At 45.4% G+C, this 14769-nt stretch overlaps 1 protein-coding gene and 1 pseudogene across 1 annotated transcript in view; one reads left to right on the plus strand and one right to left on the minus strand.

Moving 5' to 3' along the window:
• The window catches only part of LOC120840799 (phospholipase A2-like), a 32510-nt gene extending 17952 nt beyond the window's left edge, over positions 1–14558 (plus strand). Inside the window, exons 5-6 of the mRNA XM_040211517.3 lie at positions 11668–11817; positions 14423–14558. Coding sequence (XP_040067451.3) covers positions 11668–11817; positions 14423–14558 — 286 coding nt within the window. The remainder of the gene's footprint in view (positions 1–11667; positions 11818–14422) is intronic.
• LOC120840801 lies at positions 2595–8222 on the minus strand (annotated as a pseudogene).
• Positions 14559–14769: the final 211 nt, after the last annotated feature.

Below are 14769 nucleotides of genomic sequence, written 5' to 3' on the forward strand. Positions count from 1 at the left end.
TGGCTGCACGAATAGTAGCAAAAACGCTCCGAACGTGAGCTTCTTTCGATTCCCCGTAGCGACACGGCACCCAAGGAAGCGCGAGAAATGGATCCAAGCGCTGCGCCGACAAAACCCGGACGGATCGCCTTGGCAGCCATCTGCCACCTCGCGTGTTTGTAGTGCCCATTTCATTGCAGGTCAGTAACATTTTGAACTCAAAAAAGCCGCGGCCTACTTCGTGCGGCTAGTTGCTTCTAACAACCTGTTCGTCTTTCTCTATTTACGATGCAGGCGTCTCATCTCGAGAGAAAGATCACCCGGATTTCGCGCCCTCCGTGTTTGTGTACAAACCGACACGCGCCTCCGCGCTGAGTTCACTTGCCCGGTTTAGTAGGGTAGCGAAGAGGCGGGACGCTAAGCTCTCATCAGGGCACACCAAAGGTATGTACCTACTTTGGCGTTTGTTTTGGTGGGCGCGACGTCCGCGGGTCATGGTCGTGCTCCTACTTGAAACGTTGTTTTCACGCGACGACGGCGGCGTTCACAATCAACAAATCGTCGAGGATTAGCGAAAACATTGTCAAAGTGCAGCCGAGCGGTTATAAACCCGAAGACTGGGAAGGAAACTTCTACAGATGTGTTTAAGATTTCGAGTCATTATAGTTTGAGTCATTATTACGCGGCGTCCCTGGCGGCTGGCGTTAAGAAATGCCTCGCTGTAGTGGCATTTAAAGATCCGATTTCTTTTTTTACTCTAAAGCACTTTTGTCCACCGTCATCGTTTTTTTCTTGTTTTTTTTTTTCATTTTAGACTTCATTAATGAAAATATTTTATTGCTGCAGCTCAAGTCACTGCAACCAGCTCTACTGCATCTCAAGACCCTGCGACTACTGGGCTACCAGCTGGCGGGGACATTCCTTCTGGTGGAAGAGACGAGAATGCACCTGCAAGGCTCGAAAAAGAAGCCTCTGATCAGATGGACAATGGGGCCCATGCAGGTGCAGCAGCAGAGCTGGAACTTGGAGATGTTCTTAACTCAGATTGAGAAATAGCTGAAGAAGCAGAATCGCATGTCATGAGGGACCAACTTGAGTTTCTTGAGAAAAGGGTGAAGGAACTAGAAAGAGATGTGGAGCGGGAGAAAGAACGAAATGAACATTTGACCATCCAGCTGAACAAAGAGCACCGGGTTAACAAGGACCTAACTTTGAAGCGCACAGAAATGCGCAATCAGGCACTAAGCCTAGAGAACATAAAAAAGGTAATGACTTTATGTACTACACAGGGCTACCTACCTACAAAGTGTTTAAACAACTCCACGACCTTGTCCTTGAAACATACCCGACAGTTGGCAAGGGCAACTACATGCGTGCCCAGGAACCCGAAGACCAGCTCTTTATGGTACTTGTACGTCTCAGAACTGGAATGCCATGCAAAGAAATTGCACGTAACTTCGGGGTGTCCGAATCAACTTTAAGCCGTACTTTTGCTCGGTGGTTATTTATGCTCAACAGTGTACTTCGAGATATCACACGGCTTCCGCAGTTGCATGAAGTTCAACGGAACATGCCCGAGTGCTTTCGGGAGTTTCCAGATACACGCATTGTACTGGACTCCAGTGAGGTTCGGATTCAGAAACCGTCTGCCCTGAAAGCCCAACGAAAGACATTTTCCAGCTACAAACATGCTAACACTATGAAGTGTTTGGTTGGCATGACACCCGACTGCCTTATAGCATTTGTATCAGATTTGTTTGGAAGCAGTACAAGTGATCGTGCCATTGTTGACAGGTGTGGAGTGTTAGACCTGCTTGAAAGCGGAGATGCAGTAATGGTGGATAAAGGATTCAAAGTGCAGGATCTCCTTCCTGTCGGTGTCAAACTCTACATTCCACCGTTCCGAATTGCAGGGGAAAAACAAATGAGCCGAGAGGATGTTGTGTGCACGCGGAAGGTAGCAGCGGCTAGAGTACATGGGGAGAGAGCCATTAGGCCTATTTAAAGAGTTTCATGTCTTTGACACTCCGCTGCCCTTAAACATGGCTGACATTGCTGACGAGATCTTTGCGACGTGTGCACTACTATCCAACTTTCATGGACCTCTCATCCAAGATGAAGAGATAATAGAGTAAAAAAAAAACTAACTGAAAGAAATGGCAGTAGCTGTACAATATGTTACTCCATAAACCTAAAGGCGCCACTTGGTTGCCTAATGTCCGGGTCCCACTAGAGCGACGAACAAACAGACACTGATAAGCCTCTAGCACATGCAGCATGAACGCAAAGGCACCTGGACTGGCTTGCAGTGTCTCGGTGCTCGTGAAGTAAGCACGAGGGATCGCAAGCCTGCAAGAGGTGTCTGTGGATGTATGCTGTATGTGCTTGAGGCTTGTCGATGTCAGTTGTTTGCTGCTCTAGTGGGACTTGGGTATAAAACGTTGAGCTCTTGCTTGGTCACAAATAGATTCATTACAGACAGGCAGGCATGCCTTCACCAAAAAGTGTAGTTTTATTGGAGCTCAAGCTCCACTCATCGTGCAGTACTGCTAAAGTTGTGGTTCACTGTACATGCATAGAAAGGGTGTACACAGATTGTATTCACTGTTTTAAGATTTGCAATATATTTCAAAAGCACTCTCTGTTGCATTCAAAACAAAAGTATGTGTGTATGAATGCACAGCCTGAAATTAATTAATAAAATTAACATTCCAACTGCAAAAGCTATGCTTGCTTGGCAACGTATCACAAAATAGATGATGCTGAGTATAGACTAAACTTATTTCAGCTTTCTTATGCACAATTTCAGTGCTTCTGCTTTGCCTTCGCAGAGATAGAATCCCTCCTTGTACTTGAGGTAGGGAACATAGCCCTTGCCTGTTGTGTACAGAAAGTTCAGCCTTCTGATGCGACGTGTCAGAAGCTCGGGGACGATACAAAAGCGATAAAAGTGGTGGAGGCCGGGAAGAACCTTGTTGTCCCAGAAGAACTGGTCAAAGTAGACTCGTTCTACGGAGAGCGAGTCCCACAGGTCACCGTTGTCCGTCCATAAAGCGAAGTCGCACCACTGTACTCCAACAACTGCCATCTGTCCTTGTACTTGGAAGTAAAATGGGTGTGTCTTCTTGAGTTCCACGTTTCCATTCACAATGTGGCAGCAGAAGTCACTGAACTCACATGCTTCTGCAGGAGTCATGTTTCGCTTGGAGGCAGGACACTTGACCTCCAGAAGACCTTTGTCATTTCCTTCCAAGACGATGCGGTCTGGTGATACTGCTATATGTAAGGGTATTCATGGTGTATATGAAGGCCCGTCTCTTCCACCAGAACCTTTGTCAAAGCATGACATCAAACTTACATATGCTGCCACAGCAACTGGCTCTTTGTCTATGCCATACTGCCTGGGGTCTCTAGGCTTGAGTTTCTGAACTTTTGGATACAAAATGTCCCGCACCAAGCTCTCAGGACGGGTGCAGTGCACAATCTTTCGGAACATCGACGCTCCTACGCGGCCAACCTTCTCTCTCTTCCAGGCAGGATTCCTGTTCTGTCCTAGCGTAGCCTTGCATACTGCAGTCCTCTCTTCCTCGCAAAGTGGAGAGATCGATGCTACGTAGCTGGCAGAAATCTCCAGGCTTGCTTTTGAAAGCAGGTTGTCGGTGTCTTTCAGGAGTGTCTGATTAATGGGTCTTGGGACTTTCACAGCATAGCGGCTCCACAGTGCATTTGGGGCATCAGACACTATAGCTCTCTTAACACCTTTGCAGTCTGGGGGTTCCCTGGATCTATGCAAGCTGAAGCAAGGCACGCACGACGCTTGGGCTGTTGCGGTGTTGACTTGTTTAGGACATGTTTCCTGAAAGTGATCTCCTTCAGAACACTTGCCGATGGTTTCTTGGCTGTAAAACACAAAAATAAGGTTAACAGGTTACGAAATGTGAAGTCCTGTATGCAACTGCATTTATGGTTCCATGTACTTGGCATACATGTGCATTCTGTACTCATCCCAGCAAAAAGCAGCTACATTTGCAAAATAATATCTGTGAGCCTGTAAGTGCATAGATCAGTGTATCTGAACCTTTTTGTCCAGGCTCCAGCCATGCATTATTCTTGACGTCAGAATGACTACTAAGTGTAACTTCTGGTGCATAGAAACAACACAGTACTGCACTCGCTGCACGACTGCACTCAAAAAGCACTCGTCGTGTTTCAGCATAGCACTCAGAGAACCAATTACTGTAATCTAAGGAGGAACGGGAGCTCAACAAATAATAGGGCGGACAGTGTGTTTAAACCAAAATTGATGTCTGTGATGAAACACCGAGTGATATGAAACATCATGCTAGGTGTCCCATCCCATATTTGCACGCTATGTTTTCAGTGGTCTAAACACAGTTCACGAACCACATCTGCTGAATTTCTTCCACAGATTGCAGTACACGGTAGGCACATACGCGTGTTTAAGGTGTGCTCAGGATCGTGCAGAGCCACGCAGATCACCCAGATGAAAATATCTAAACATAGTGGGAGGGAATGAACGATAATGAAAGAGGGACATCGAAGACAAACAGAAAATACAGGCCTGTTTTGCCTGTTTGTCTTTAATGTCCCTCTTTCGTTATCGTAAATTAGAAACCAACACGCTCAACCACCTGCAGGGTATGAACGAGCTTCTGTATTCAGTTGATGCAGCCTACTCGACAATGCTATTTGTGAAAAATGTACATTGATGGGCATTACTTGCATTCGCAAGTGCAGCATGCTTTGGACCATTTATAAAGAACCGTCCTACTTGAATGAACATAAGTTCAAATGAATGATATTGTAAAATACCATGATCATGCACCACCCACCTTGAACAGGTACAATCCGTTTACAGCTGATGTCGGTGCTTGATGGAGCCTGGATGTCGCCTACAGCAAACAGAAGTCCAGCAATGTGTTGGCAGGTTCCGCTTAACCTGCAGGTTACATTTCAGTTGAATGAATCAGTAATAACAGACGTATGTGTGTATGATACAAAATAGTACACACGTCAATGGTTTATTTAGGTGAAAACTGCTCCCATCCCTAAGCTTTTTGCCATTTCTGTGGTGCACGCAGAGTTACCACCAGCAAAAATATAAGGTTTGATGATCGCTCGCCACTTATTCTAACGATGTCATGCACCGCGAATTTTGGCGAAGAGAGAGGTATAACGGATTTTAATCCACTAATACAAAATACGAGGTGTACTATGAGCGAAGGCGTCAACTGTCGGCTGCCTGAGGGAGATGCAAACCTGTACAGCCAGTTCAGATTCATCACGGTTTTTAGGTGTAGGAAAATACTCACCCTGCTACGCAGTTGCAGTCTGCTTGTACGATTTCAGCGCTCTTCGAGAACGACACAAGCTGTTTGTAGTGCCCGGGTTTCATTGACGGGGCACACAGACTCCTGACGAGGAAAATGGTAGGATCCGGATCAAAACTGTTCACCATGATCTTTCTTACGTACGACTCCTCCTTGAACGCCCATCCCTTCTTGCGTTGCTTGCACGCGGTCGCGAAGTGCCGCTGTACGCTGACGGTGGATATGATCGGTACCGAGCAAGCATCGGCAGTCCACCCGTCTTAAAATCCATACAGACGGACGAAGTCATCCGTATCAAAGATTGTAGGTTTTCCCGGCCCTCCGGGGCCGCTGTCAGCCATCTCCGCAGATACACAACGCAAACAAAACACGTATTCAATGGCGAAACCTAACCTCAACAACGTGTTCGTTCGAACGCCAAACCGCCGAAGTGGGAAACTTGGGGAGGCCGGAGAAACCGGAGTCGTTGAAGGAGCGACGGGCGACGGAGCCACGAAGCCACCAAACATTTTAAACTATGCCCGCGAGGTTGCGCCACCAATCCGTCGCAAAAACTCTGAAAAAGGTCAATTGAAGCACCCCCCCCCCCCCCCTTTCTAAAAACAAAGTCTGTGACGAACTTTTCAAGAACGAGGAGGTCACTGCGACCACTTTCCCTACTACGAGTTCACCTAGAACGAGATGCCCTCTGTGTCTAGTTCACCTATGACAAGTTTCGCTATGACGACTTGGAATCCCGGAGAAAAGCTCACCGGAGAAAAGCTCACCGGAGAAAAGCTCACCGGAGAAAAGCTCACCGGAGATAAGCTCACCGCCAAACCGGCGGATGCGGAGAAAAGCTCACCGGCCATTGAGCGTATGCGCAGAAAGGCTCACCGATATTTTTTCTTCTTTTTATGTGGAGGCTGTTGGATCGTGCGTAACATATATCAATTTATTATCATTAAAGGGGTCATGAAACACTTTTCCAACTTTTTCCTCTTTTGGCTTTCCTCCTCAACTCATAAATCGCGCATTCTACTAAACAGTTCAAGAAGACGAAAAAAAGGGAGGTCCCCCTCGCTCGGAATCTGGATTATGTACCCGGACAAAGCCATTGCCCCCCTAGGAGATTAGCCCGTCGCTCAAAATTCAGACAAAAGTTGCTTTCCCCAACCCGTTCACCCCGAAGCTGACAGTGCTGTGGAAGCTACATGCTCGTTGGGACAGCCACACTTGCCGCGTGAGCGTGGCAAATATGGCTGCAGAGAATGAGGTCAGGTGATGAAAGGGAGGCGGCTGATTGGTCCGGCAAGTGCGTAGCTTCCACCACAATGTCAGCTTAGGGGTGAAGGGCATAAGTGAGGTCCGGTTTCTTGTGACGTAAGTTTGGAGCCGATGACGCGCTTTTGGAACCGCAGAGAGCTTACGAAGGGGAGGAGGTACGAAACAGTCCTCTGTGTTTTCAAATTTTCGCACTGAAAGCCAGGCTTTTGACTTCCTACCTTTTTTCTTTTGGCCCACTGAACGATGTGCTATTTGTAAAATCCCAATCTAAAATGATTTATCCCAACCCAAAAATCGTTTCATGGGCCCTTTAAAATTCGTCAGCTTTGTAAAAAATAAAATGTCCTCTTTTGTAATATTTGTTAAGCTTAATGGGTATATTGCTCCCAAATTAATAATCGCGGGTCAGTGTTTTTTGTGGCTTACTCTCTAGGCAACGAAAGCCTAACTAAAATGTTTGTGAACTTGAAGAACAGGAAAAAGTTAAAAAAAGGTAATGTTGACTGCCTAAAACCTAAAAATCAAAGGTGTAAATGCCGAAAATTCAAAAGTGCACGCGCAACACCGCGGTGCCTGAAATTCTCTTTGAAGCTTTTGTTAACATTTGAAAACAGGATAAAACAGTCAATAGGATATCGAGGCTTCTTTCTTCCACGGACATGCACGTTTTCTAGCCGTTCGTGCTGGTGTTTCCACAAGTTTCCTTTGTGTGATAGTGCCCTTCTACGGTGAGCCACTCATGACCTTCAGAGCGGCACGCTGTCACCGTTGTTACCCGCGACCTATATACGAAGTAGTCTTCTGTAAGGTAGCGAAGTGGGTGAGTTGGTAAACGTTATGCATGATGAAAACTGCTCAAACGACGACGACGGAGTGAAGACAACAAACAAGACAGGACGAACCTGTTCTCGCAACTAAAGTTTTGTTAGTGAAATTAACATAAAGAATACAGCGTAGCCGACACTGATTACATTAACAAACATCTACTTATCTATTAGGCACTACACAATATTTGGCCCTCAAGCGATTCACACACCGCTATTCATATTAGCTCGCAAAAAAACAAACCTCTTTATCTGACAGAGCTACCGACGGCGCACCCTCAGCTGTCAATAAATTGTTGCCTTTTTTACCGGTGTACGATGTTCTGACTTTATACTTGCGGCTTCATTCATATAAAGAATGGGCGATTTCTAATTTCTGAGGAATTAGTAAATATGCCCAATGAACCTCAAGAATATTACAAAAACGAGGAGACATTTTAATGAAGTGACGAATGCGAATTGTGTTAAATTTCCACGTTTTACGCAGAATCAAGCTAAGCTAAAAAAATATTGGTGAGCTTTTCTCCGCATTTGCCGGTTTTGCGGTGAGCTTTTCTCCGGTGAGCTTTTCTCCGGTGAGCTTTTCTCCGCCGCCCGACGACTTGACTGTGACGAGTGGGCCTGTTCCCGAAGAAGTGTACCATGCTTCGTTTTGGCTTAGGTTAGCCACAATCGACACTACGTGGCAATATAGGACCAATAAAGTAGCGTCAAAAGTGCGATGTACTAGGCAATTGTTTTGCTTATTATTGGTTCAGCAATGATATAACACGTACAGAGACACGAGAAACGTACCACGATGGTAGGCTTTTGACGTTGTCTGATATGTCCCAACAGCTTGTAGCGTCGGCTGCGCCTGGACTGAAGCTGAAACAAAGTATCAAACAGGGTTTTCAGTAAGCTGTTTTTCCTGTTCCGTCCGTTTTTCTTTTTTGTAAGTTTAAGTTTATTTTTTACTGGACACTAAAATATTCTTGGGAGGAGTCGGGCCGCTGCGATGACCACTTAGGCATCGTGAATGTGAAAGTGAGAAAGGTGTCGTGAAAATCGCCTTACCTAAAATTTGCAATTTTTGTCGTAGTTTTTTATTATTTGAGATTGCAGGAGTCGAAATTTGAAAAATCAGTTGTAATAAAAAAAAAACTGCTCCGACTTTACCCAACAAGATTAACAATTTAATCAAACGTTTCGTCTCCCATGCGGGAAACATCATCAGTGAAACCTTCAAGCAGGAATGAGGGAAAAAACTTCAACAGTCCTATTTAAGCAAGTCCGTGTACACATCGGGGAGGGGGCCGCGGTTGGAGTTGCAATCTGATGAGTCACTTCGGATGAACCATGATTCCACGAACCTGCGTGAACACCACCTTTGTTCGCGCGCCAGAGTGGACTCATTCTCAAAGTCGAAACAGTGACCCGTATTCCAACAATGGACTACGAGTTCCGTCTTCGCTCTTGTCGCATGCGTGGCCTTCGCCACGTCCCTTTTGTGTTCGTTTAAGCGAGTGCAGCGCTTCCGGCCTGTCTCCCCAATGTAGGATGCGTCTCAGTTTAGACAGTTCACTTTATACACAACACCGCACTGGGACTCTGGGGGGGGTGTAATCTTTAGGTTTAGAAATGAGGTCACGTAGTTTACGGTGGGGTTCGAAAGCTGTGCGGATATTCAAAGGGGCTAGGGCCCTGCGAATGAACTCAGAAACACCTCTCAAATAGGGTATTGTTACTTGCCCTGTCCTAAGTCGTCCATTATCCTGACTTCTTCTTTGCCCCATCTGTTTGCGCGTGTTATCAATAAAACGTTTCGGATAATTCCGCTTCATCAACAGGTCAACAATAACAGCATCCTCAGAAGCGCGTAATTGAGGATTAGAAGAAATGCGTTCGGACCGATGTAGTAAGGCATAAGTCTGCGCACGTGGTGTCCGTAGCGTAGACGAAACTCCGAGAGACAATAATCACAATCGGTGAGACGACGACGGCGGTTGTGACGCGGAAGATGGCGGTAACGGCGGGACCACGGCGGGCGGCCTGACGGCTCCCAAGAAACGCGCTGCGCAGGCGCGTTACACCAGTCACGTGGACACCGCTGAGCGCCTAGAGGCAACGTTGCTGACGTCATGCGCTACGCTCGCCCGGAGAAGTGAAAACAAGCAAAAGGGGGCCATGTAGATGGCGTTTAGCTCAATGTTGGCTCCGCCCATGCCGTCGCCTTGACTGCGCTGTTGGTTGCGCCTGAATTCGCCTGCTCAAGTCAGCCGATTTCAGCAACTTGGCGAGTTGCAAAGTTTGCCGGACCGTTTAAGAATCATTTAGACAGAACTGCGTCGTAACATTTCACGTGTGGTCTTCCTAGGCGATACTGAAGAGGACTGCATTGTTTTTTCAAAACCAAAAATGAAGCGGAGTTGTCCTTTGAATAGGACTGTTGAAGTTTTTTCCCTCATTCCTGCTTGAAGGTTTCACTGACGATGTTCCCCGCATGGGAGACGAAACGTTTGATTAAATTGTTAATCTTGTTGGGTAAAGTCGGAGCAGTTTTTTTTTATCATTACGATTCCCGGCTTTTGGAATATTTTTTGAAATCAGTTGTATGCCACAGTAATGTTCGTCTTGATATTAATCTCCCATAATACTTTCTGACCAATCGGGAATTGGTGGCCGAGTGTGTTAACGCATCGCAGCTCGAAACAACTCAAGCGAAAGCTCGCGCTGGAGAACCGAGAAACCCACCGCTCAAACCACACCCCTTCTTTTGTGTTGACCTATGTAAGCGTCATACCGGCGTGCGGTTGTGTATCCTTACACTATAACAAAAAAAGGGAATGGTCTTGCACCCCTTGTCCCATATATTGCACTCCAAAACTTCAGTTCGACTTATACAGCGCACTTGCGTCACACCGATGGTACCAACTTTCACGAGTGGCTTGATACCTGAGCGTTACAACTTATTAAAATAGCTAATGTGCGTGTTACTGACTGCAACAAAAAAAAAATTCTCGGATTTCTTTTTTTATTGAAGAACGTCACTATTTTTCCCCTGTAGTCCTCGGTGCGTACTTTAGATGTTTAATCAGAGATATCGTACCGTTATCAGGTCCCTAGTAAACGTTCATGCCGTCAGTTTGACGTCAGTGCGTTGCAAGTCAAATTGAGGTTTTGGTGTGTATTATATGAAAAAGAAGACCGTAAGACTACACCCTTTCTATAGTGCTCTTTGTGATATACGTTAAAGACCCCAGGCTATTATAGTCGGTTACAAGTCAAGGAGGTAGGAGAAGCTCCTCCCCCATAAGCGTGATGCGCCCGTTCCAACTCTCTCCGCAGTCGAAAGAAGAATTCACTAGAAACGCTCCTTGTTCCGCTTCAATGGATTCCAACTTGTCTCCGATCCCACTTTTTAAGAAAGCGACCTCTGTATTCATCAGAGAGGAAACCGAGCCCCTGAAAGCAGCCTTTATATCCATCGGGGGGGGGGGGGGGGGGGGGGGGGGGGGGAAGCTAATCCCCGAGAGTCGTATTTGTTTCCGTCGGTGGGGGAAAACACTAATCTCCCTCTCGTGGCTTCCACAATGCTCAGTCAAAGTCGAAAGATAAAGCAAATATGTAAAGAAAGGCAAGACCCTCCTCGCGCGTTGGCCGCGACGTCACGGAAACGGTGGGACGCTATTGGATGCGGACGTAGGGGAGGGATATCTGATTCCCTTTGAGGGGCATTTGCCGCTACCTTCTGAGCCTGTAACTGACTATAGTCATATTACACTGACAAATTTTGTGTTCTAGAGCGGAGACACCAAACGACAATTAGGGCTGATTGACTCCCTGCTGTCTAAACATGAACGTAACACGTTAGGAAGCCGACGTTGATGGGTAGAATAGAATAAAAATATTTCTGTTTCAACTTTTTACAGAGCATTTAGATAGCTAATCACTGAGAACTATCAAGTAACTTCCACAAATAGCAATGGAGAAGAAGCGTTCGGTCATAATATATACCGTGTCAACAGTGTTAGTAAGCAAGCCGATAACTATGCTGAGTCGTTCACCTCAGAGTCTGCATTTCTAGACCTAAACGTTTCCTCCGCAACGGCAGTCGGCTAATTTTCCCCGTAGACCAGAGCGTTTAAATCAAAAATATATTATATCTACTTTTGCGGGTCAACCTAAACGACGCCATATATATAACTTGGCTTTTCAATTAAGAGTTCGAGCGGGTTTCGTCGTTTTATTGCATGTATGAATTACAGGACGAACTGCGAGGACGACTGCAAGCTGTATAACTGCTTGCTGAAGGTGAACAGCCTGGCAGGTAATGCCATGGGAACAATCTTCTTCGACACCCTTCGAACCGACTGCTTTGCATACGGTTACCCAGACAAATGCGTTAGCCGCAATTTGTACGTATCCATTTATTTATTTATTAAACAAACATCAAAGGCTTACTATACATTTCAATAATTGGAATTGCACATCCTCATAATATGCTTCGACATAAGCAAAGCTGCCACATATTTATACCTACTGGCCGATTGAATCCTGGCTGAGTGTATCGAAAAGAAGTAATATGGTTGAAAGTTGCGCTCCCTTTTGTTAACCAAAAAGAAGCGTTACGCAAGTTACACCCGGGGTCATTCTAAGCCAGAGACGAAACGACAAGGAAACAAACACACATTTGTGTAACGTTAACCAGCTCTCCAGCCTAATATATTTTGTGTTCTACCATTACGCTACGGTTGCATTATTCTTGCTAGAAGAGTAGCTTAGACAGACTTCCCCTTTGCCCCAATGTTAACAGCTGCGTTTGTTACATAAATGGGTTTTGACGGTCTCGACAGACGACCATGCATTTAGAAACATTGATGGTTCGGGCAACCTTCTTATTTCCGCGTAACACTTATTCCATGTGGCATAGTTCTGAAGCACTTGAAACGTTTGTGCTGTTCAGTGAGTGTTTAAATGAACGAATGTCCATGAATCGTAGCCTTTTTCATAAATGTGCCTGTTTCTTGGTACCATATTTTGTAATCATATCTGAATTACCTAGAGTCAGTGATTAAATTAGGCAACTAAGCAAGCTTTCGTGCACAAAGGTATATGGTTTGATAGAAGGGCATCTCAGATAATATGCTTAAGCTTATTCTATTACTAGATGCCTTATAATTGTAAAAGCTTGGTCTGCTGGGCAAGTTGGTAGTGGACATTCATATTAAAAGTAGCGCAAAAGAGACGGGACAAAAAGACGAAGAAGCACACAGGACAAACGCTAACTGGCAACTAAACTTTATTGAAAGCTTCCAACTTTGCTATCGCCATGCACGCGCTTAGTCTCGTTCAACAGAGACAGGGCGTACCGCCAAATCCGCACAATCATACCGCCCACCGCCTGTTCCAAAAAGTCAGCAAAACAGCTACATCACCCCGCCGCACAATCCGAACGAGAAAAGAATAGAAAAAACGCCGCGTTAATATTGTCAAGTTAGATAGTGTTAATGAAAAGTTTGTACCTTGTGCCACTGAGGTGGTTTACAGGATTCCTCTAACGTGTGGCCGTGTTTACATAGGGCAGACGGGACGTTGCTTAAATGATCGACTTCGAGAGCATGCGGCTTCTCTTGGCAACAATTACGGTTCCCACTTACCGGGGCATTGTAGAACTTGTGGTTGTTCCCCCAAGCTGGACGGTGCGAAGGTGGAGGGACGAAACAAAGGAAGGAGGGAACGAGAGTTGCTGGAGGCAGCGAAAATACGAGATTGTGACAAAGACGTTTGCATAAGCGTCGCATCGGTGTATATGCAGCAGAAAGAGTACCATTTCATTAACACTATCTAACTTGACAATATTAACGCGGCGTTTTTTCTATTCTTTTCTCGTTCGGATTGTGCGACGGGGTGATGTAGCTGTTTTGCTGACTTTTTCGAACAGGCGGTGGGCGGTATGATTGTGCGGATTTGGCGGTACGCCCTGTCTCTGTTGAACGAGACTAAGCGCGTGCACGGCGATTGCAAAGTTGGAAGCTTTCAATAAAGTTTAGTTGCCAGTTAGCGTTTGTCCTGTGTGCTTCTTCGTCTTTTTGTCCCGTCTCTTTTGCGCTATTTTTAATATGAATGCCTTATAATTGCATTAGCTGAGAAAAACAAACCCTACCACCACAATTTTATTTGGCTTTTTTTTTTCGTTCTCTTAAGTGTTATATTTTTCAAGTATAGAAGTTTAGAGCACCTGAACTAAAGCAAGAAAAATAACAGATGTAGAAGTCAAATTTGTTATAATTGTTCTATTCCATACTATGAAACCTATATTGGTCGTCTGTTTTAAGCAAATATAAAACAACAAATTCGAGTTGAAGCCACCTGCCAGGCGAGTTTATTTTCGCCTATAATCTATTTTTAACACAATTGGTGCATTCTGTATACAAGACTGAAGCCCCCCAGAGTGCTACTGAAAACCCCACGTATACGGTTGCGATGTTCAAAAGGAATGCCGGACCTCTGTTTTTTTTTTCCATATTGGTCATGTAGGCAGATAAAAGACATCTACAATGGTTTGTATAAACAATAGAGGGAATGCTTTACCTACCAGTAGATACACTTATCACGAACGCTGAGGCGACAGACGCAGCGATGTCGGAGCATAAACACCACGGCCTTTCTTTTTTTATTTGCTGATAACTTTGCTCTGCGCGTCGTCCCACAAACCGTGTCTGATTGGCTCGGGTTAATTTAAGATAAGATTGAAAGGCTTCTGGAACAAATTACAAATATATGTATACGTACATGACGTCTTACTTCACAATAAGGCTTCGTGCAAGCGTTGTGTTCTCGACATTTCCCCTCAATTTTAACTTTTTTATGGGTTCACGCTAATGTTAAGCCATTGCCAAAACTACTTACCGCCCTCGTGAAATATTTTGCATCCATACATATACGTCATATATAAATTTTTATTTAACATGCCAAACAACCATAGCTTTTTGTGTGTATTGGTATGCCTTATGTTCGCAGGATTTCCATTCCTTTGCTGGCCAAGTCTTGCAAGGAGTACGAACCGGACACCTCCAAGTCACGAAAGTGGCAGACTTACCCGCAACCCAGTTATTCGGGGGCGGACAACCCGAGAAATTGCTCGCAGTATAACTAGGCTGCGTAGTTTTGCAAGGACCATTTATATGCAGTCTAAAACTCTGAATCAGCACATTTTGGCAAGCCGAATTTTTATAACTCCCAAATACAAAGATGGGTTTGGCGGCGAGGATGCGTCGAACTCTTGGTGGAATACGTAGTGGATCGCCATCGTCCTCTGCCTTTGCACTGCGTGCAATCCGAGTTTAGAAATATATTGTCAAAGGCTC

This window comes from Ixodes scapularis, unplaced genomic scaffold (assembly GCF_016920785.2).
Source record: "Ixodes scapularis isolate PalLabHiFi unplaced genomic scaffold, ASM1692078v2 PGA_scaffold0__279_contigs__length_252992795, whole genome shotgun sequence".
In the NCBI taxonomy this organism is placed as follows: Eukaryota; Metazoa; Arthropoda; class Arachnida; order Ixodida; family Ixodidae; genus Ixodes; species Ixodes scapularis.